The sequence below is a fragment of the Mycothermus thermophilus genome (genome assembly GCF_041956435.1).
Source record: "Mycothermus thermophilus strain CBS 625.91 unplaced genomic scaffold VTJ04scaffold_2, whole genome shotgun sequence".
Taxonomy (NCBI): domain Eukaryota; kingdom Fungi; phylum Ascomycota; class Sordariomycetes; order Sordariales; family Chaetomiaceae; genus Mycothermus; species Mycothermus thermophilus.
Window position 1 is genome coordinate 4,732,526 of NW_027191428.1, and position 21,294 is coordinate 4,753,819.

The 21,294-nt window shown below is 55.5% G+C and overlaps 6 protein-coding genes across 6 annotated transcripts; 2 read left to right on the forward strand and 4 right to left on the reverse strand.

The window, feature by feature from the left end:
- Positions 1-34: 34 nt before the first annotated feature.
- On the forward strand, positions 35-244 carry VTJ04DRAFT_3926 (uncharacterized protein; the record flags this gene model as incomplete). The annotated part of the gene is made up of 1 exon (XM_069361879.1): positions 35-244. The coding sequence occupies one exon, from the start codon at positions 35-37 to the stop codon at positions 242-244; it is 210 nt and encodes a 69-aa protein (XP_069222446.1).
- A 61-nt stretch (positions 245-305) lies between these two features.
- On the reverse strand, positions 306-527 carry VTJ04DRAFT_3927 (uncharacterized protein; the record flags this gene model as incomplete). Its single annotated transcript, XM_069361880.1, has 1 exon — positions 306-527. One exon carries the CDS (start codon positions 525-527, stop codon positions 306-308), a length of 222 nt encoding a protein of 73 aa, XP_069222447.1.
- Positions 528-1,958: 1,431 nt separating this feature from the next.
- VTJ04DRAFT_3928 (uncharacterized protein) lies at positions 1,959-3,200 on the reverse strand (the record flags this gene model as incomplete). Its single annotated transcript, XM_069361881.1, has 1 exon — positions 1,959-3,200. One exon carries the CDS (start codon positions 3,198-3,200, stop codon positions 1,959-1,961), a length of 1,242 nt encoding a protein of 413 aa, XP_069222448.1.
- A 3,377-nt stretch (positions 3,201-6,577) lies between these two features.
- VTJ04DRAFT_3929 (uncharacterized protein) lies at positions 6,578-8,693 on the reverse strand (the record flags this gene model as incomplete). The annotated part of the gene is made up of 3 exons (XM_069361882.1): positions 6,578-7,864; positions 7,930-8,348; positions 8,408-8,693. The coding sequence occupies 3 exons, from the start codon at positions 8,691-8,693 to the stop codon at positions 6,578-6,580; spliced, it is 1,992 nt and encodes a 663-aa protein (XP_069222449.1).
- Positions 8,694-9,935: 1,242 nt separating this feature from the next.
- VTJ04DRAFT_3930 (uncharacterized protein) lies at positions 9,936-14,040 on the forward strand (the record flags this gene model as incomplete). The annotated part of the gene is made up of 9 exons (XM_069361884.1): positions 9,936-10,059; positions 10,177-10,226; positions 10,352-10,758; positions 10,820-11,157; positions 11,791-11,936; positions 11,990-12,079; positions 12,146-13,230; positions 13,303-13,496; positions 13,559-14,040. The coding sequence occupies 9 exons, from the start codon at positions 9,936-9,938 to the stop codon at positions 14,038-14,040; spliced, it is 2,916 nt and encodes a 971-aa protein (XP_069222450.1).
- A 529-nt stretch (positions 14,041-14,569) lies between these two features.
- On the reverse strand, positions 14,570-21,075 carry VTJ04DRAFT_3931 (uncharacterized protein; the record flags this gene model as incomplete). The annotated part of the gene is made up of 10 exons (XM_069361885.1): positions 14,570-14,644; positions 14,733-15,205; positions 15,284-15,906; positions 15,997-16,036; positions 16,422-16,627; positions 17,098-17,389; positions 17,449-17,655; positions 17,714-18,348; positions 18,410-19,737; positions 20,428-21,075. 10 exons carry the CDS (start codon positions 21,073-21,075, stop codon positions 14,570-14,572), a joined length of 4,527 nt encoding a protein of 1,508 aa, XP_069222451.1.
- Positions 21,076-21,294: the final 219 nt, after the last annotated feature.

Genomic DNA, 21,294 nt, shown 5'->3' on the forward strand with positions numbered 1-21,294 from the left:
ACGAGCGTTTGCTGCGACAGGCCCGTGCAGACGCATGTCGTCCCCTACTGGGACGACATCAGACCTGCGTCACCACGCTGTCGGTATGGGAGAACGCGGCACTGGGCCGGGCAACATCCCACTACGACGGATGGGCTGCCAGTACGGGTGCAGACTTGCCTTTATGAAACCCCGGCAGCCTTCTTGGACCGACGTTCACCTCCCCACGACTGCCTCACGCCCCTTTCACCAGCCTTCGGGCTGAATGACCCCGCCCACCGTCCGGATGCGCATTTATCGGCTTGTTTACTGTACATGGTTTTTGTCTAATCTGTCTCATGATATTTATGTCTTGTCTTATCACTGAAGAAGAGGATGTGGGAGGGGGATTTTATTTCCGATTCATGGACGGCGGGAACGGAGGGCGATCGGTGTCGTTTCCTATTGGGGGTCAACAGTTCAAGATTGTTTTGGATAATTATGCGGGCGTGTGAGGAATCGGGACTCCAATGGATACTATGGTCGCGGATGGGTTGGCTTAGTATCATAGACGGACGGGTGTAGATATTGTATTGTCTAAGTGTTTAATGCCCATTTCTTGGTTATGTTACTGAGTACTGCTGCTGATGCAACTTGGGTCTTCTCTGAAGCGCCGCCAGCCTTGCGCCGTTGCTATAATTACGTTGTTGGCTTACTTGTGGTCGAGCTTGTTGGTCTTCTGAAACGTCGAGTTGGCCTGCCCTGAGACCTGGAGGGTTGTCTCAAAACATAGGATATGGGCTGTATGAGCCAGCTGACACCTTTGACGTGCGAACAGTGGTTAAGGTGGCAGAAGACACACATACTCCTTTCCTCGCCAGGCTTCCTCGGACACTAGGGATCCTGCAGGAACCCTATGTTCTAAAAACAACATCACCAATGTCAACAGTTCAACCTCCGTCGGAGTTTTTTTTCCTTCCTGCACCCACGAATGCGGCCGCGGGGTTGGTTGGACCCAGCCCAGGCGGCCGACGTCTGCTGTGGTGTGTGATGGTGGGTGTGGCTTGGTTCTCCCCTCCATCATCGATGCTACCTACGTAAGTACCTATCTTTTTTTCCTCACACCTACTTTCCAACACGAACCAGAGGCGTTGGCTCCCTCCCTCTCATCTCTCTTGCTTGACATTTGGTGCGGAAGTTCCAGGTTCGGTTAGTTCACAGTGAGATGCTCAGTAATCTCGGCGAGCAGCCACAGAGATATTAGTATGTACAAGATTACTTAGTGAGGCCGAGGTGTTTGCAGGTGTGTCCCTTGGGTATATCATGCTCCGTTTTGTAACGGCGGACGTCAGCCGTTTCGCACCATGTTGGTGTGTCGTCTGCAGGTTCCTGACACATGAGACGCGGTGCGTGGTGATGCGTCCTTGTCGGCCAGTCAAGGTCATGCCTTCGGCCGCTGTGCCGCTGGACTTGGTCAGGTCTCAAACAGCAGAGATGGACTTGTCGCCTGGACCTGAGGCACTATTTTGGGTGATGTTTGGCCTGGTGGTGCTGGTGGTCGGGGTGGGTTGGTTTCGTGGCGAGGAGTCGGGGACGGAGTGTGTGAGCGATGTCGGTTGGTTTGAGGATCTGATGAAGCATGGCAGACAGGCTGGGTGTCAAGATGATGGCGAGATTTGATGGGTTAGGGGTGTAAGTCCCGGCTACCTAGCCCTACACCTTACGTCCCGTCCTCCCAGACCTAGATGACAACGACCGGAAACAAAGTGCGCCTAGATGATGGAAGCGAAGAACAAGAACACCAGGATGCAGTTGGCAAAATCATTATCCAGGATTAATTATTGTGGGATCACTCGACAAAGGAAAAACAATCTTGATGCTATGCATAAACAGACACATCGGCAGGAGATGCTACCAAGCCCCAAAGCAACCAACTCTATGCCACTGATGCAATGCAACTTGCCCCAATCGCCAAAACACCAACTCCAATGTCAGCCCCATCAGTAATACATCTTCCCCCTTTTCCTCCTCCCACCAGAATACCCATAATCCCAAACTTCGCCATCTCTATCAACGCTCAACCAATCATCCTCCTCCTTCGCATAGGACCTCGGCATCCGATCCTTCCCGCGGGACGACTCCATCCTCTCAATCGACCTCCTCAGCGCTTCAATCTCATCCTCCAGTTCCGGCGCTTTCCCCTTCTTAGCACTCTTTGATGACGTAGTTTCGGTGTGCTTGAGGATGCCTTTCGGCGGTGATGTGGACGAGATAGCAGCGGACGTTGGGTCAGGTGCCGTTGTGTAGAGCGTGCTGCCAGACAGGCCGGACGAGGAGTAGTAACTTGCCCCGCCGGCGCGGCTGGCGATTTCGGCGTTTTGCCGCTCCCGCTTGCGCTGGAGTTGATCCTCCCATCTCAGATGTTTGGCGGGACGGGGAGAGGTGGTCGTGGCCGCGGCATCGTGGTCGTCGTCGTCGACGACGGTGGTGGTGGGGTTGTGGACTACCACGCTCGATGAGCGGCGCCGGTGATGGCGCGGGTACGAAGATGAGTACGCGTAGTCAGGGTCGGGCGCGGAGGAGACCGTCGTCGTCGTCGTCGTCAGTTCCGGGTAGTAGTCGGAGGTTGAGTTGCGACGATGTTTACGGCGATGGCGATGGCGGCGCTCGTCGGCGTCTGAAATGAGAGTGTAACCGTCTGCCACCGGATCGTCGGTGCGGCGGCGGGAGTATGCGGGATCGTGGGAGCTCGAGCGGGACTTGCGCGAGAACTTGGTGTCGTGGTGGCGCCGGGCGTACTCCTCGGCGAGAGACACGGGGCCGAGAGGGATGTCGCGGCTGCTGGACCGGGACCGGGACCGGGAGAGTTTGTCGCCGCTGGGATCGCGGTCCAAGTAGATGATTTGTGGGGCAGTAGAGGAGCGCTTGAGGCTGCGGTGGCGGTCACGGCCGCGGTAGCCGTAGAGGTCGTCGTCGTAGCTCGGGTCGTACGGGTCGAGGAGATAGTCGTACTCGCTGCTGCCGCTCAAGTGGACTCTTGAGTTCCGCCGGCTCGAGAAAGACTTGGAATGGCTGCGGTGGGCATCACCCTTGATGTCCGACAGCCTGTTGAAAGGGAACTTGCGGTCGTAGCGGCGGATATCGGGATGAGAGCAGTGCCCATCCCGGCAGGGATAGAACTTCTCGGTGATGTCCTCCGCGCCGTCCATGTAGGTGTTGTGGTAGACTTTGGTGAGACACATGTGTGGCGGTTCTTGCTGACTCGCCAATATCTCGGGCTATTAGATGGTGTACAAGGCCCGCGCGCTGAACACGATGAGTGTTCTGAAAGCACTACAAGCCGGATAGATCACGTCTGTGTGCTCGCAAGGGTGGTGTCAGGGAGCGTAGATGTCTGTCAGTCGGCTGTGTCCGAGACAATACAATGGTAAGGAGTACGTCCGGTCAACGACATGAGGACATGAAAGTGCCAGGCTGGGGACGACTGGCGAGGAGGCCGTCAAGAATGATATGCGATTCCTGGACGGCGGTCGGTGGTAGTTTATGTATAAGAGACCGCCCTTGAAGTTGATGGCGGCCAGTCGAGGTTGGTTATGTCAAGTAGTTGGACTGCTGATATGGGTCGGACCTAGCTAAGTTGCTACCTCAGACCTTTACCCCTGAGGGAGAGATCACGATGGTTATATATGCGACTCATGAGAATGGCGGTGGGAGAAGGTGTGTCAAGCTGAGCCTCCTCGCATGGCCAGCGGCCAGCGTAGCTATGTTCAGGTGTGGGTGTCATCCGTCCTCAGGCACCCCTTGCGGGTTTCTTCCGCCACACCCCGAATTTCGGTGTTTATACATCAGGCGTACAGTACCTTTTCTGATGCGACGGCCGGCGGCTCGTGTAAGGCAGAGGGCAAGCGAGCGATCTGAGAGGAGGGGTGTGGATGGGGTTGTGTCACCAACACCTGAGCCTGGCGGATGACCACCATACGCGAGCCGCGGCCAAAGGTGGTGTGGAGAGGGGAGACGAAGAGACAGGGGTCCTATGACGATCCCAAGACTCGGGTTGACAGTCAAAGGCCTTGCCTGATCTCTGGAACTGGTTGGCGAATGACCTGAAACGAAACGGAGAGAAAAGCAGCGTTTCCCACTTTCCAGGTTGGTTTAGCTCACCCGCATTGCAGATCCTCAGGAGCCTAGGGCTGCTGCATGGCACTTCGGCGGCGGGATCCAGCACCTTGGAACCGACTGGCCACCCCCCGATCCTCCCGCCGCGCCTCCGGCCCCGCGACGGCCGACATGATACTTAGATCCGACATACAACGGCAATAATATCGCCGGCAACAGCAACAATAACAAAACACACAAAAACAAGCAGTGCACAACAATAACCGTGACAGCCTTGCTCTTTGTCCCCCGAAAACTCTGCGTCACAGGAGTAAGCAGACGTCACGAGCTTCGTCTCCTCACCGAGAGCTTTTTTCTTGCCACAAGAGATTTTGTGGAAGCATAGGCTTCCAAATGTCAACTTGAAGGGCAAAAACAAGCTGGAGCTGGAATGGTGGCCTGTGCTGTGCCACAGCAGGCGGGTCTTATCCCAAGCAAGCAGCCAGTTAGCTGACCCCTTTTGCTGCTAGTGCTGAGGCTCGCCTTTGGCCGCGTCTTCCAGTCTCCGATGCTCGGGGCTCCGGACTGGTGGCTCTCCGTGGCTTGTCGCAAGTGGACTGTTCCATCGTTCTTCTCTTCTTCGGGTCTCAGGTGACTCGACAAAACGTAGTTTCTGGTCGCTCCTAGATCGCCGTCGAATATCTCTTGCAAAACACAAACGTCTCCAAGCCTATGGGACGCCGGGCTTTCGTGTCAGAAGTCTGTTGCCGTCAACAGGGCCAAGCAACATACGAAGCGTGTGCCAGCCTCCGTTGGAGCCCCTCGCAGTCTGGATGCCGACAGGTTTGCGATGCTGCACTTCTGCAGCTTGCTTCTCCTGCATGCGGGGTACATCTGTACATACATACAGAGAGGTACACCTATGGGGTGCTGCATGCACGTCATCCAGGCACGCGCAATATGGTTGGGTTCCCTCAGTTGCGTCCTCTCCCACACATCAAGACAACACCACATACCCAACCCACAACCCCAGGGCTCACTCATCCGAGCATGCATGTTGGCTCTCCCCCAGTTCGTGTAGATTTTTCCAGGCACCCAGATAAGTGCCCGTGACCCATGTGAGGCCAAGCTTTGAGGCTGAGCGGCCTGCCCAGGCCACCATCTTCGGGATCAAGCCGACGGGCAGCTGGGCACTCTCACTCAGCAGCGTCATCAATATTTGATGTTGTTGCCCAACCTGGATCTCGTGAAGAGGAAAGTATTGAAAATGCACCGCCACAAGGCGCTCAGGGCGGATTACGTCCTCTTTACGCGATGCTCCCCTTTTGGGCTTCCCTCCCTTCCATCCTTCACCTGTTTTCCTATTCCGTTCTTGACCTCGGTCTAGCTCATTCTGGGTTGTACACACCGTTTCATCATCTTCGGTCAACTTTCCAGATTATGGCGACCGTCGGCTAGGGTCATGTCAAGTTTCCCTCCGGATGGGTTCAGGTCAAAGGAACTAATGTTTAGGCGACGTGGACGCCTTGCGGCTTGTGTCTGTGATCATGTTGCCAAGGCAGGATGAATGTTGCCATGTTGTGGCAGTAGGAAGTTGGTACTCTGTATTGTGTCCGCCTCGCCCCGTGGTGCAACCGAAATTTCGTTCTTTGTGTCCTAATATGGTGTACTTCAGGTTGCCTGAATACAATTCCAGATACCGAGCTCATGACTGTTTCTGTGAGCCCACCCTTCCCGTCATGGCGTGCTCAGTCTTGCCGGTCGCAAAGTTTGCCACATGAGCTAGCCTGGGGGAGGAATGCGGCTCAAAAAGAGTCAGTCTCTGCTGACCCAGCTTAGGAGCCTCGCGGTGAGTTACGCAACTGACCGGCCATATGGGTCCCGTGCCAGTTTGGGGTTTGCCAAATGGAGGCGTTTGGGCGTGGACCCAACACTCGACCGTTTGTTGGAACATTCATCGTTCGCGGGAAGCGTAAGGTGACACTGCTTGTTGTATTGATCAATACATAATACTACGGATGGATAATTGAACTTTGCCACTCATGTTCATCAGCATATGATTTTCAGCCTCAGGTCTTTATGACTTGCGGCTCTGCGGGCTCGGCAATATCGGGCGAGAGAGAACGCCTTGAAGTTGTGATCGTGCCAGAGTCTCGCAACCGGCACCGGCAATGAGTATTACCTGAAGTCCAAGTCTCACGGCCATCGGATGCCTCGTAATACCGTGAAGGCGGATGACGTTCCGAGTCTTCGGACCGTGGTGGTCGAACCCTCAGGGGTTATGTTTGGGCGGATTGTTTTGGCCATGCGGAACACAACGAAAACAATGGTTGAGAATTTTCGGTGAGGATCATGACGGGATGCTTCAGGATTAACACGAATTAAATTCGGAAATTACACACTATTCTCTAGGCAGGTATGTACCTGGCCCTGTATATCCGCCCGCGGTGTAGTTATTGCCCTTAGACACAACCCAAAGACCGCTGTACTCCCAACGCCATCCCTCCACTGGATAAAACAGAATTTACACTCCATAGATAGCTTTCCCAATACCCCTTACCCGGAATCCCATCCCCTGAAGCTCAGCATGATCAACAATATTCCGTCCATCAAACACCCATCTCGGCTCCTTCATCAGCCTAGCCACTTCCGCCCAGTCAACCATCTCGTCGTGAAACTTTCTCTTGCCGTCTTCACTTTGAACGCCGTGTCCACACTGAGTGCACTCTGGCGGGCACGGAGGAAGTGGCTTCAGTTGGTCCACGGGATCATCTGAAAGCTCGGCTGTTTCGTCCTCCGCCAGCCGCTTGAACTGCTGCATTACCATCCCCTCATGCTCTGCCAGAGAGACACCATGCAGTCCGTCGTTGGCCTTGTCCTCGCCCAGCCGGACCTCGTTGCCCATACTGCTGCGCGTGCTTACCACGCCGCTGGCTAACTGGCGTCCACGGAACTGCTTCCATGGAGTGAGGATGCAGACTGCGCTGGCATCCTGCACACACTCTCTCCAGCCAGAGCAGACGCGGAGGACTTTATCAAGATCCCCTCCACTATCGCAACCCTGCTGGATCTCCTCCCGAATATCTTCCGGCGCGCACCCCGGGTCAAACACTGCAATCTCCTTCGGCCTCTCCCCCAACAGGTCAGAAATGACATGAACCGCGATGCTGTTGCGCGTGTCATTCGTGCCATCCTTGAACGCAAACCCCAAGACGGCGACCTTCTTTCCACGCAGCGAGCCGTTCAGAGCGCGGACGACTCCCCGCGCAAACCGTCGCCGCTGGTCCTCGTTAATCCGTAGCACCCCCAACCAGTAGTCCGCCACCTCGTCCAGGTGCAGCTCCCTCGCCAGAAACGCCAGGTTGCGGATGTCCTTCTCGAAGCACGACCCGCCAAACCCGACGCCCGCCTGGAGGAAGCGCGGGCCGAGACGCGCGTCGCGGCCAATAGCAAGGCTCACCTCCTCCACGTCCGCAGTCCCTAGCCCGTTCGTATGGTATCCTCCCTCGCCCAGGGCGTCGCACAGCGCGCTGACGGCGTTGATGCTGCTGATACGTTGCGCGAGCATGGCGTTGGCGACGAGTTTAGCGAGCTCGCTGCTGAAGGTGTTGACGGTAACGATGCGGGAGCGGGGGACCCAGGCGGCGTAGACGTCGGCGAGGGCCGCGGCGGCACGCAGGCCGGACAGGGTGCGCGCGCTGCCGATGAGGATGCGGTCGGGTTTCATCAGGTTGGAGATGGCGGTGCCTTCGGCGAGGAATTCGGGGTTAGAGAGGACCTCGAAGGGGGTGGAGGGGCGGTGGTGACGGAGCTGAAGGTGGTGTTAGCACATCTCTAGCGAGTTGGTTTTGATCCGTGGTATCAATAGGTACTGACAATGTCCTGGATCATGCGTGCGGTACCGCATGGAACAGTGCTCTTCTCCACGATAATGGCACCATCCCGGGCATGCTGGGCAACGGACCGTGCGGCACTCTCGACAGCGCTGAGATCTGCCATAGCACCGGCGCCGAGGCCGTGAGTCTTGGTAGGAGTGTTGACGCAGATGAAGATCAAGTCTGCCTGGGAGAGTGACTTCTCTACATCGGTAGTGAAAAAGAGGTTGGGCTGCCGGCCCTTCTTCCTGCCAGAGTCTAGTGTGCCGTCCCTTGCAGCACGAACTACGTTCAGCAGGCCATCTTCGTGGATTGGTAGGTGTGCCGAGTTCCACGCGCGCACTCTTTGCTCGTTCAAGTCCACAACGGTCACTTGAACATGAGGGTTGTGGTAGGCGATGACCGCAGCAGTTGGACCTCCTGAGCTTTTGTTAGCCCACATATTGTCATTCGACGCTGGATTCAAGAAGTGGACTTACCAACGAAGCCCGCCCCAACAAAGCAGATTGTCTTGATCGGGGCCACAGGAGGCTCAAGTCCGGAATCCTCGATCGGCGAGACACTGCTCTCCTCGGAGAACTTGGCTCTTAGAACTGGCGAACTGGCAGGCGACGTTTCCAGAGAACTTCTGCTCCCTTCACCCAGCGACCATCCACCGGGTGTCGACGATCCGGGACTTGTAAACGAGGAAAGAGACTGAAAGCTCGGATGGGACGTGCCGAAGGGACGAGCCCTGGGTTCGTGGACGCCGTCAGGACTGTCCATTCTTTTTGGAGAAACTTTTGATAAATATTGGATGTATAGCAAGAAGAGTTTCAAGCGTGTGTATCGAAGCACTAGCGTATGGTCAGAACTTGGACTTGTGGAAGCTTTCTTTGCTCTCCAACAGTCAAGCTACGGCTGACCAGTGACGGTACCTTATATAACCCGTCATTGGATCGCCTGCTTTCCCTCTCCACCTCAGGTGTCGAAGTCAGGTCTCCAAGCTCCGTTGCAGAATGGCCGATATTGCATCTCGATTGCTTGTACCGTAACCGCCCCAGCTGAAACATGACCTGTATCGAGATCTACGTCCCCATCTGGCACTGAGTAAAGACCCGGATTGTCTATCTCAGGGGCTGGACGTCGATATCGACATCCAGCGCCTATCTCTAGGTCAGCACATTCCTCTTGGCAAAGGCAATACCCGAGTGAATGTTTGCTGCTGGCCGTTCACGTTCCGCATACCTAACATCATCCGAACTGGTCCATGCAGGTACCCGAGCCACCGACGTAGCCAACAAGGGAACCACTGGCTCCCGAAACGGCCCGACTTTGAGCCTCACATCATTCCCATATCCGAACGCCATGTTCTCGAAGAGGACCACGTTGGGAAGCTGAAGAGTTTTGCACGTTTTGATCGACAGTGGCTTAAAATTGAGTCCACAAGTGCGGCTGACGTTTTTACTGATCTACATCAAATGCCGATCCGTGGGTCTGGAAGATGTACATGCTTTTGTGATAACATTTTGTCAACCATCCTCCAGGGTTTGCTGCGGTCATCCTGAGTCGACTGTCATCGACAGCGATGTCTTTCGGTGCCACGGAACCCTGTATTCATGGACGGTGGCCTGAAGCATCGAATTCTCCTGGTCAGAACCCAGTCAGGGGCTGACTGTACTCTTGCGTTCATTTCTCAGTCTCTCGTCCCGAAGACTTGACTCCCCAACAGATGGAGGACGGAAACTGGCTTTCACCTTCTTGCTTCCACCCTTCGACAACCTCAGGTCACACGAAGCACGACTCCGGGACCGCCATCGTCAATGTGCAGAAGTATTGCTTGAGGCTTCCAGATACCAGCAATACATTGACAACTCAATCGCCAAACGCACGACATTCGTGAAACAAGACGGCTTAAGAAGACAGACCCTGGCATTATCTGTAATCCTCCGACGGTACGACGCATGCATCGGTCCCCCAATGTCCCTCTTCTGTTCACTCTGATCAGCAAACTAACTTCACCGCCAGATGCGGCTTCTCTCAGCCAGCCGACTGGCCATCCTATGGGCCCTGCCGTTTGTCGGCGCGCAAGCTTATGATAGAGAGTTGTGTGGCGGCGGCGGTTACACGACCCCCAACACAACCTTGACATGTCAGTGGGACACCATCACAGTAAACCGTGGATGACGATGATGCTGTGTTTTGGCTCATTCCATTCCCATTCCGCGATCCCCCCCTCTGCTCGACCAGGAGCTAACTCAGCAAGCAGATGTTCCCAACGCATGGAACCCAGACAATGATGGGTTTTCTTGTATCTACGTCAGTTACCATCCCTAGCAACACCAACAGCGGCATCCATCCTCATAGGCAAACAGGCGGACGAGCCCCGTTAACGATTTGCGACTCCAGCCACATGCACATGTGTTTGCTGACAACGCTCGCAGATCCGGGACTCACCGCCGAGGTTCGACAACACATGGCGATGGACCAACGGAAACCCAGTGTCGGTGCACTCGTTTGCGCACGTCAAGTTCCGAGACAAGCAGTTGCCGTTGGCCCTGTCCAATATCACCTCCCTCCGGCTCTCGGCGGAGTGGTCGATGGGGCCCGGATCGGCGCCGCGGCCCGTGCCCGGGGGCGGGTTCGACCTGGCCGGGCTCAACGAGATAGCATGCCGCGCCAACGCCGCCTTTGATATGTTTGCCGATCCCAATCCTGACATCGCCGGCGTGGAGACCAAAGCCAAAACGGAGATCATGTTCTGGCTCGGTCTGGTCGGGAATCCCTGGCCGCTGAGGAATGTCGGTGACGGCGACGAACTGGCGAGGGTGAAGCTGGGGAGTGTTGAGTTGTGAGTTGTTATCAGTTCATTTTTTGAGTGTTTGGCGTATGCTAATCCTCGGCGGAAACAGTATTCTCTACTACGGCATCAATCAGCGCGGTACTCAGGTCTTCACTTGGGTAGCGGCGTCGGAGGAAGGAGAGACAAGCTTCTCAGAAGACGTGGCTCCTTTGTTAAGTCACCTCTTGCGGGAAGGGCTTGTGTCTTCAGACAGCCATATCGGCGTTATCGGCTTTGGCACCGAGAGCTTTCACTCCCAGGGCGAGGTCACTTTCTCGGCCGAAGGCTACAATGCAGAGATTCGTAGCGGGCCTGCCCCATCAGGCGGGCTGATCTATCTTCCACCGGCTGACGATCCTTGGGATAGGAAGAAGAAGGATGAAGAGTCGGGCGCCACGGCGTGGGGGCGTTCGGGACGGCTGAGATGCAGATCTCTGGGGATCGGCGCCTTAGCGGCGGTTGTCATGGCGGGTCTATGATCGGCAGCGACATATCCTCACGTAGTCGTATGGGGAATACTAGCTAGCTTCGTTTTGGACTTCTGGAACTGAACTGCATGAGCGGCATTCGATTCTTCCTTGTTTGGTTATCCCCTATTTTCTTTTCTTGTTTGTCGCACCTGAGGTTCAGCCTGGCTTCTGAACTGCATATCAGCTCATCGGCTTGGCGATCATCCTCAGTCTTTCTTCATTGATAATAACCCTTGGATAGAGCTAGACGTGTTGCAAACCTATATCCGATATTGGTATCAATATCCTTGTCTTCCTTGGGAAGATCAGCCTTTCTCTTCACCTACTTTTGGTGATCTCCGAAACGATACACGCAAGCCCCGAGACATGTTCCCCCGTTCCTGCATGACCTGATTTGGTCTCTGCTGTGTGGCTGCCATGGTTGTTTAGTATTGTGTCTCTCTTTATTAACCAAATTCTCTGTCTTAAGGCTGGTACTTGGATCTTTCTTCTGTCTTTTGCTTGACCAAGTCATCTCTGGGAGCATCGTCATTGGTCTTGTGGTCATCTGATAGCACAAGCGTCGTGCTAGATTCAAGGCTCACCATGTATGCTCCTTCGCCGAGGCCGAGCAACGCCGGCTCCCAGTCAAGCCGACCATCAAGCCGCAATGGCGATGATCCATTTCGAGATCCGTCCAATCCTGGGACACCATCTGCGGGCTCAAGGACATCTCTTGTAAGTTTAGCTCACTGATGGTTACTGGAACGCTGGAGCTAATGCCTCGTTAGGATGTATTACCTGTTCCCGCGTCGCTGTCCGTCCCTTCAAGACAACATGTTCCTTCTCCTCTGTCAAGGCAGCATGAAGAAGATGCCATAGTAAGCATCCCCTTCGATATGGAATTGACTCATTGGCCTTGCACAGAAATCTACTAACACAACCAGACGCCGGCACCGCAGCCCCAACCAGAGCCGGTCCTGAGCGAGAAGCCAATTGCGGCGTCAAACTCTCCTGCGCAGCCCGAGGTGGATGGGAAGAGGGAAACAGCTGCTGCAGGCTTGGATGTCCAGGACGAAAAGAATCCAGCTCCAGCAGACGCCACTTCGCCGCCGCAGAAGAGTCGAAACCCCTTCCGGGGGCTCTACAAAAAGTTTCGGGACACATATTGCCCTATCGAGGAGCCCCCTCTGGTATTCCCAACTGGGCCAACAGACGAGGAGAAACTCAAGTACATCCACACGAACCGCATTCCGCTGTACATCTTCGGCGTCTTCTCCTTCCTCAGCCTGTCGGCTGGCATGTGGCTCTTCGCCATCAGCTCTCCCATCTTTAGTTGGTACGGCGTCTTCGTCTTCTTCCTTAACGTCTACCTCATTATCTCGTACTTTGTCGGCATCATTGGCCGCGACTGGGACTATGCCGCACATCAGGAGATGGCCGCGCGATTCCCCATCAACGACGAGACCGCCCCCACGGTGGACATCTTTCTTCCCTGCTGCTCGGAACCGATCGAGATTCTCGAGAACACATACAAGCACATCATCCGCCTCGACTGGCCACGCGACAAATTGCAAGTGTACGTCCTTGATGATGGCGCGCAGCCAGCCGTGCGCGATCTCGCGGCCAAGTACGGCTTCAACTACATCGTCCGCGACGATCGCCCGCGGCTACGCAAGGCTGGCAACTTGCGGTGGGCATTTGCGCGCACCCACGGAGAATTCTTCGCCATTTTCGACGCCGACTTTTGCCCCCGCCCTGACTTCCTGCGCGAGCTGCTGGTGCCGCACCTGGCGGATGACAAGGTCGCCATCGTCCAGAGCCCGCAATACTTCCGCGTCACGGACGACCAGACCTGGGTCGAGCAGGGCGCGGGCGCCACGCAGGAGCTGTTTTATCGCGTGGTCCAGGTCAACCGGGACCGATGGGGCGCGTCCATCTGCGTCGGGAGCAATGCTGTGTACCGTCGTGCAGCTCTCGTGGAGGTCGGAGGCACGGCTGAGATTGGCTTCTCGGAGGACGTGCATACAGGGTGAGTTCCGGAAACCGATTAATAACGTGACGCTTGGGATGAGGAACATGAGGGCTGATGGACATGATGCAGGTTTGGAGCGGTTGATCGCGGCTGGAAGGTCAAGTATGTGCCGTTGTGCTTGGCCACGGGCATCTGCCCAAACACTCCCCGGTCATTTTTCTCCCAGCAGATGCGATGGGCCCGTGGAAGCACCACGCTATTGACCACCAAACACTTCTGGGTCTCGAACCTGACGGTTATGCAAAAGATCTGTTACTTGTGTGGTATGTATTCCCTGACCCTCGCTTCAAATAACGCCTAATCTCATACTGACACCCTTCCCCAGGTCTCCTGTACTACTCCGCCGTCTCCCTGGGTATCTTCATATCCCCCATCCCCGGCACTCTCCTGCTCTTCTTCCGCCCCGAATGGTTCAAGTACTACAACCTCGCATTCGCCATCCCCTCCCTCATCTACGGTATTGTGGTGTTCCGCTGCTGGGCCAAGGCGCGTTATGGCTTCAACGTTCAGCACGTCATGGTGGTGCAGTCGTATGCATACCTGACGGCCATCAAGGACCGGCTCTTTGGCATCGAGCTTTTATGGGCAGCATCGGGCGACAAGAAGGCCCACAAGAGCAACAAGTACCGCAACATGCGCATCTTGTGCTGGATCTGGACTATCATTACCCTGGGCGGCGTCGTTGCGGCGGTTACATACCGCCTGCTGAACGGATTCCCGTGGTATCACACCATTCCGCTGCTTGTTCTCAACGCCTACAACCTCTACATCTCTCATTACTTTTTGTTCTGCTCTTGGAAGTGGTAAGATCAGGCACAGGATGTTTGGCAATGGTGGATAGATATTCCCGGTCAAGTTAATGGATAATATGTAATGAATAGGGGAGTATAGATATTAGAACATTAAAACATTAAGGTAATATCTCTGAACGTCGAGGCTACCCAAGACATGGCGGAACGGCGTGAGAGACATCCGCACATTGTCCTACCATGCAGTCGCTGTCGATAACGGGGAACAAACAGATGGATGGTTGAAAAGGCTGCATTTGCGGCCGTGTACTGCGAATCGCACGCATGGTAGCTCCGGATGTAGATAGAGAACAGCGATAGGAAACTGGTTAGAAGATTATTACATGTCGGAGCGCATTCTTAATCCCGAATCCTTGCCAATACATAGTCCTATTTTGTCCCAAAATGTAATGCTTGCACGATGCCACATCACGGCTTGGATTTTAGAAGACATATTAGTTAGACGGATGGTCAAGAATCACCCTTCACCTTTGCTGTCCGGGTGAACGGATGGGGTTGCTTTGGGCTACACAACATGAGACGTCATTTCATATCGGAAGATACTCCTCTCCACTCCAGGCAGCCATGGGTAGTTCAGCAGCAGCGAGCACGAGTGCCATGGTCTTTGGTGATTTGTTACTTGTTAACTTCGGTCCCAGGACTGAGAAACCCCTTGGAGAGATATACGTTGACTTGAGACCTGTCTCATACTGCCCCTGAAGCCACGCCCACCGCCACTCCTTGTCCACCCTTCGTGGTATTTCCCGGCAACAGCTGATCGGGAGTTTCCTGACCAGACGGCGGGATGGGCTGAGGTGCATTATCCGCCGGCCGGTTCGCAGCCCGCTCAGCTGCGCGCCGCTCCATGCGCCTCCGCCATGGTTTGTAGACGAGAACAGAGCCCAAGCCAACGACGAGGAATACACCGCAGATGCAGGCGCCGATGATCTCATAATGGTCACCGATGGCACCGACACCCTCCCAAAAGGAGCCCTCGGGTTCGGCGACGTGCTCGACGAGGGACAGGAGCTGGATGACGCCGATGAACGCCGCGACGAAGACCGTGATCCCGGTCAGGACGATGGAGTAGTACAAGATAGCGACCGGGTCTCGCGAAAAAACCTTGGATGTGTACAGCGCCATCATCAGGGCGCCGTCAGCCGTGTCGACGAGACACATGCCGGCTGGGATAATAGACGTTAACCGCAAATCCTCATCATGCAAAAGATCATCCGTGAACAAAAAAGACAGGAAAAACTCACCCGTAAACAGCGCCGGAAAGATCAAAATCACCCACATGCTCGTCCCGCGCGCCCCATGCACGCTCGCAATCCCCAACAGCGCAATCTCTGAGCTCGTATCGAACCCCAACCCAAACAGCATGCCCAACGGCAACATCTTCCACGGACGATCCACCATGCGAAACGCTCCGCGAAACACCCTGCTAATAAATCCTGGCCCTTCCATTTGCTGCAGCGCTGCGTTTCGCTGCCGCTCCTCGTCATCCACGTCCACCTCCGCGTCGTCGTCGTCTTCCTCTCGCCGTCGCCGGTTGCGCTCTTCCTCCTCCGCGACGGCCCTCCGCACCCGCTTCACTAGCCTCCACATCACAAAGCCGTTGGCAATGCACAAAATCAGCAGAAACGCTGCCGACACGCTCGTGCCGATGATGCCGCCTACGCGCTGGAAATCCTCGAACCTGTCACGGAGGGCGCCGGCGGTGGCGGCGACGGCGCAGCAGGTGATGATGACGATGGTGGAGTGGCCCAAGCTGAAGAAGGTGCCGACGGCGACGGGGCGCTGGCCGGCGGCGATGAGGCGGCGGGTGGTCAGGTCGATGGCGGCGATGTGGTCGGCGTCGAGGGCGTGGCGGAGGCCGAGGGTGCTAGGTTGGTGGGGGTCGGGTTAGTCAGGGGAAGGGAGATGGAAAAATGACATGTTGAGAATCGTGGAGTGACATTGGAGATGGACTTACTAGGACAGAACGGCTGCCGAGATGAGAGTGGGATTATAGTCTAGTAGGCGCCAAAGTCAGTGTGTCCGTTCTCTTTAATATCTCTCAAGTGAACCCAAGGTTGTTTGTCATACGCAAAACAATGCCAGTGGCAGCCCAAACAATGCCATTGATCACCGTGAGAAGGGCAATCAACAAGACTGCGGCTCGAGGAATTCCTAGTACGTATGCCGGCAGTTTCCATTGCCAGGGCCATTTGGCCCATCGTAGCCTTGGACAGGTCATGCTGATGGCCAAATATTATCAAGCCGGTGATGCTTTGAGAGTTCGACTTTCCGTAAAAGAGGAGGATATTGAGGCTCAATGGAATTGGGCGAGATGCTTGTGAAGCTGAAAGTCCAAAGGCAGGGATATCCTCCCAAGTCTCTGTGGCGAACGGGACAAACCTGGACTCACAACATCAAGCTGTCCCAGATATACATGCTCATCGTCGGAGGATGTGTTCTCGTCGGCTAGTGGCGGTGGTACAACATGCTCTCCGACCTCACGCAGCCAAGCTTCCGCAAGCGGGGTTCCCGCATTCCCGCAGTGGTGATGCCCGCATGTCGAGTTGTGATGGTGGGGGTTCCTGGCGGCTATCTTGCCGGTTTGCCTGCTTTCCCCGAGTCAGATCCACCACTTGAGATATGCTTGCAGCTTTATCGGTGGGTTTTGTTGTATTGTTTTGCTAAGCTGTCGTTGTGAATCCCACAATTTAAAGCTTGGCTTCTTGCTGCTCCGTTCTTAAGTCTTCATAATACTCTTTTTCGCCAAGAGCGTTGAGGCCGAAGTCGCTCATCATTTCGCCATCAGAAAAGGTCAAGGCACTGCTCATGGCCACGAGGTGCCCTAACAACGCATTCTGATATTAAGAGCAATATATGTTCGCAGCTTACGCACCAGATCTAACTTCTCACCATACACCCCGAGACAATAACGCCGAACCATGCCAAAGGAAACCAAGATGCAGGCAAACCCAAAGACCGAGAAAAATAAGACCCAAAATGACACATGATGACCAGCTCAACCGGTACATACGACAAACCCCATATCACAAACGGCTAGAACCCTCCATCTCAGTACCTCAATAACCAATCCCCATGGCCAAAGTCCTGCATCGCCAGCCACGCCTCGTCAAGCGAGTCGGAGGTGATGTACTCTGTGAGTGCCTGTAATATGGGTGCTTGGCTGACGACTGATGGAACGGCTCCCGGTCCAGTAAATGGCGCTGAAACCGGGACGTTCCACTGCTGCGGAGGTTGACCGAGCGGATGCTGGGACTGAGCTGGTTGGGCATGTTGCGGGAGATACATCGGCTGCGGGCCTGTGGTGGACCCCATGGATTCTCCTGGGACTGCCACGGTAGTCTTGGGTGCTGCAAACGACTGTCAGCAACCGAATTACTCGCAATGCCCAAGGTTCTACCAGACTTACATGCTCGTGCGGCTCGTGCCACAATGGCGGCCCGGGACTTTTGGAGAACATCAATAGCCCGACCTGCTGAGGCGAGGTTGGCTTTGTGGAAATCAAGAATGGCCATGGCTCGATCCCATGATGTTTTGGCGGGCTCGGCGTCCAGGTTGACGCCGAGATTTGGTGAGAGCGTCGCAACGATTAGAATAAGACATGATGCGAAGGTCACTGATCACGATCATTAGACACAGCAGCTTCCGCATGCCAACAGCTCGGGGTGACTCACAGTGCAAAGCATACCACGCAGACATGATGCCGTACATAGTCAAGCTACCATGGATTTCCTGGAGGGCCGAGTGAACGGTTTGGAGACAGAGGGCGCAGATCTCTTGATGAAACCGTTCATGTAATGTAACAGACGTGCTTGACGTGGGTGGCGGTTTCTTTGAGCTAGCCCATCTTTGTGCTTCGGCAAGGATGGACGAGCGAAGCAGCATTACGCGAAGCAGAAGGATGCGGATATGATGCCCATAGCTCTGGACCCTGAACGCCCTGACGGCGTCCTCACTCAGTGACATGCTGGAATAATCGGCCCCGAGTCGCAGGTGCGGCGGTGCCGAGCTCAAGGCGTCGTCAAGACGAGAATTCAGGCGAAGGATGATGCTGGGATCGGGCACTTGGATTTCGGTTCCGTCATGATCGAGCTTTATTCGCGGGGCTCTGCCCAGTGCCCGAATCTCACTTGTCACCGGAGCCAGCTTCATGCTTTCAAGAAGCAGATCAAGACGGCATGGCACGCCCTCTGGCTGCTTGGCTTCATGAGTGGCCGACAAATACTCTTCGTCGATGGCCTGTGGAGGCGGCACCGGTGGCAAGTTATGATCGATCATGGGAGGCCGACCAAAGGTGGTGGAGAGGATCCTATGTGAGATGTGCATCAGCACTGCGAGTACCACAAGGCAGAGCATCCTGGGGATCGTACAAATCGATCGTTACGCAGCCGGCGTACCAAACCCTTCGACGAATTTCCCTTTCCAGCTGGCTGAGGTGTCTCTTTGGAGTAAGATGGAGACACATTCCGATGGCAAGGCGGACGGCAGCGGCTGAGACGAGCCAGCAGCGCTCAGCCCTCCCGGCGAAGTAGAGGTAGAGGGAACGCAGCAGCAGCAGTTGGACAGCAGGAATGGTGGCGGAATCCAGTGTCTCTGCTGAGATTAGACGTAAAGACCTTTGGTAAAACTCGTCGCCATAAATGTGTCTGTGGTCTAGTTGGATGGCGGCGTTTGTGAGAGACCCCAGAGCGAGGATCATATTGAGGGTGGCCAGGAACAACAGCTGATCGTACGCCGACTTCTGGAATCCCTGCTGCTTCCAAAGAGCGCGGTAATCTGCGTCAAAGGTGGGCCAGTGGACGAAGGGGAACATGGAATGGATGTTGACCCAGTAGCAGCGTAGGAGGTCGTCGGCGAACTGGCGAGTAGGGAGAGCGATCGCTTGGGGATCGAAGCCCTCGAGGCGTTGGTCTGAGCCATGCAAGGAGAAGTCCACAAAGCCGGGGAATAAGGGGGAGTCCTGCTCAGAAGTGGCTGACGTCGGGCGCGTCCGCGACTTTGAAGTGGCCAGCGACGTTGTGTCGGAGTTGAGAGGAACGTAAGATGCAGAGAAACCCGCCGGCACATCGACCGAAGCGGGCGCATCGGAGCCGGCGCCGGTAGCGATGGACGTCGGCATTGGTGTGCCGTGGCGAGATGCGGCTGCAGCGTCGCCGCGAATTTCGCTTTCCAGCTTCTGCAGGCGGCGGTCAATGTCGACCAGCGTTAGGGCTGTGGATGGCTGCAGGACCGTATCAGGGTAGATGCATTTGTCCTGCCAACCCCTCAGCGTGCAGGCCGAGCAGATGGGCTTTCGACCATCACATCCAGTCTTGCGCGCACGGCACGGATTGCATGCTAGGCGTGCTTTGCGCCGGGGACGCAGCGACTGACCCGGATCCGAAGGCAGCATGTCTGGTTGGGTATCCATGGGCCACGGGGGGGTCACGGCATCGATGGCGCCGCGACGGATGTGCAATGCAATTGAAAGAGTTGCCGGGTCGGCCCCGAGCACGCGGTGTTGGGACAGGTGCAGGCGGGCATCTGCCGAATTATGTAATGGTGCCCGTCTTGGCAACCTTACTTCAACGGCCTTCGGGCGATTCCGTCGTTGGGAAGGCGTCCGAAAGCTGTCAGGGGGCGTGATCCGGGCCCAGCACCAGCCAAGCACCAGCCCAGCCGTGGGGTCGTTCCGTTGCTCTTCCGATGCTGAAATGCACTGAAACTCTGTCTTCGGGGTCTCTTGCGCCCTGAAGTATGGATATTTGCTGGACTGTCAGGCTGTCACTCCCACAGACACGCTGTCTGTCACGATGGTACAGTGCCGAACCTGAAGTGCCGAGAATTGATGTCTTGGACACGGTGAAATTGGCATGTGCTTGTATCTGCACACGCAAATGGAATCACTCAGCAAGATATAAGGGGCGTTGAAACGGTGTCCATAAGGAGTCGTGGCTCTGGGGGTTGGTGGATGTCCTTCGGGACGGAGGAGGCGCTGCGGTTTTGACAAACAGGCGTGGGAACAGGACCATTGCCAATGAACCAGAAATTTGCGAGTGGCTCGCGAGCCAGTCACTGAGGTGGTCACGACCTGAGAGTCGATGCCCTTTTTCTTCACAGGACTTGGCAGATGAAGTCGGGCCGTCGTTGGATCAGGCATGGAGTACGCATTGAAAGGGGCAAGTGAATTCTTTTGTTCCCAAGTCCCAAGGAGACGGCTGCGTAGAAGGAGGTTCCACCAGAACCAAACAGTATAGACCGTACTGTACACGACACTGTGTTCCATGCGAGATCGTTCTCCTCACCTTCTCCACCTCAGCTCCAGGACCCTGCCTCGATTTGGACGGACCCGACCAGCTGGCTCTCTTCCAACTCAAGTGAGCGTCTTCCCCTCCGCAAGAATACCTACAAATTTCTCAATCTTTTTCTGCCGTGTCTCAGCCCGCTTTGTCGTTGCGATTCGGTACAAGAATGCCCATCTCTTAGTCTTGCCCAGACCCTCGAAAAATGTCTTAGCCCTTGGGTTTTTATCCAGCGCGGCTTGAAAATCGTCCGGGACCGTGATCGCGCTGCTTCCCGGATATGCCTTTTCCCAACGCCCTGAGGCTTTGGCTTTGTCGACCTCAGCCAGTCCTGGCGGGCGCATGCGTCCCGCTTCCATGAGCGAAGCTATCTTTTCGCAGTTCCGTTTAGACCAGAGACTGTTTTGGCGTCGTGGCGTGAAGCGTTGGAGGAAGTATTCCGCGTCAAGACCTTTCCGCTGTCCGTCAATCCATCCCCAACAAAGTGCGGCATCGAGGGCTTCATCATGTGTAATGGACGGTATGCCGGTAGCCTTCTTGGCCATTTTCATCCAGACGCCTGCTGTGTTCTCGTGATTGCTCTCAAGCCACTGCTCCCACTCAGTAACATCGCGAAAGAAGAGCGTCTGCGGCTTTAGGGTGTCAGCTGATGCTGGTACCGAAGCTTTTGTCGACGAGGCTGCCGATGATTTCGCGGCTTGGGACGCGAGTCTGGCGCTGGTCCGTTTCATGGTGGTCTGATCAGGCGTGCGCATGAAGTTGACGCGTGAAGAATGAGGTGACAAGCTCCCAAGAGACGCGGGTGCCGTCCTGAGCTCAAGACAGCTCAAGACAAGGCTCACGCGTCGGACACACACGGAGGCTGATTAAGGGTTAGGGTTGGCACGTCCTGGACAGCCGGACAGCCAGCTTAGGAATACCAGTTCTTGCCAGCGGTTAGACATAGAAGAGAAAACCCCACCAGCTCAACATAC